Genomic DNA, 362 nt, shown 5'->3' with positions numbered 1-362 from the left:
CAGTAAGCCATAGCTGCCGCCGCCATTTCCTTCCCACCGACCACCGTCCTCGCCGCCCCCTTCTCCTCGCTCCACCGTTGTAGAAGCGACCGCCGACCAGGTGTGCTGGATGATCCCCGTTTCTCGCTTTTTTCTTGTCAATGCTTTGTTGAATCTAATCTTCCTTTCGTGCATCTTAGTGGATCTCATCGCTATCTTCTGTGAATAGTTGTTCCGTTGTTATCTTGTTGTGCTTGAATGTTTGTGTCCTAAAGCATGTTCGGTTTAATTTCTAGGGTCTTTTATGTGAAGCAGCTTTTCGCATCGAATCAGCGATGCCGAGGTACGGTTAATCATTTGAGAATTGGCAGATACGCAGATAC

The 362-nt window shown here is 48.1% G+C and overlaps 1 protein-coding gene across 2 annotated transcripts in view; it reads left to right on the top strand.

The window, feature by feature from the left end:
* The window catches only part of LOC107617335 (U1 small nuclear ribonucleoprotein C), a 3,034-nt gene continuing 2,672 nt past the window's right edge, over positions 1-362 (top strand). For both annotated transcript variants that reach the window (XR_001614905.2, XM_016319077.2), the window contains exons 1-2: positions 1-100; positions 276-322. Coding sequence is in view for 1 of the 2 variants with exons in the window: in XM_016319077.2 (XP_016174563.1) it covers positions 315-322 (8 nt within the window). In the remaining variant the exon portion in view is untranslated. The remainder of the gene's footprint in view (positions 101-275; positions 323-362) is intronic.

Source organism: Arachis ipaensis, chromosome B09 (assembly GCF_000816755.2).
Source record: "Arachis ipaensis cultivar K30076 chromosome B09, Araip1.1, whole genome shotgun sequence".
Classification (NCBI taxonomy): domain Eukaryota; kingdom Viridiplantae; phylum Streptophyta; class Magnoliopsida; order Fabales; family Fabaceae; genus Arachis; species Arachis ipaensis.
This window is presented reverse-complemented; position numbering and strand designations above follow the sequence as displayed.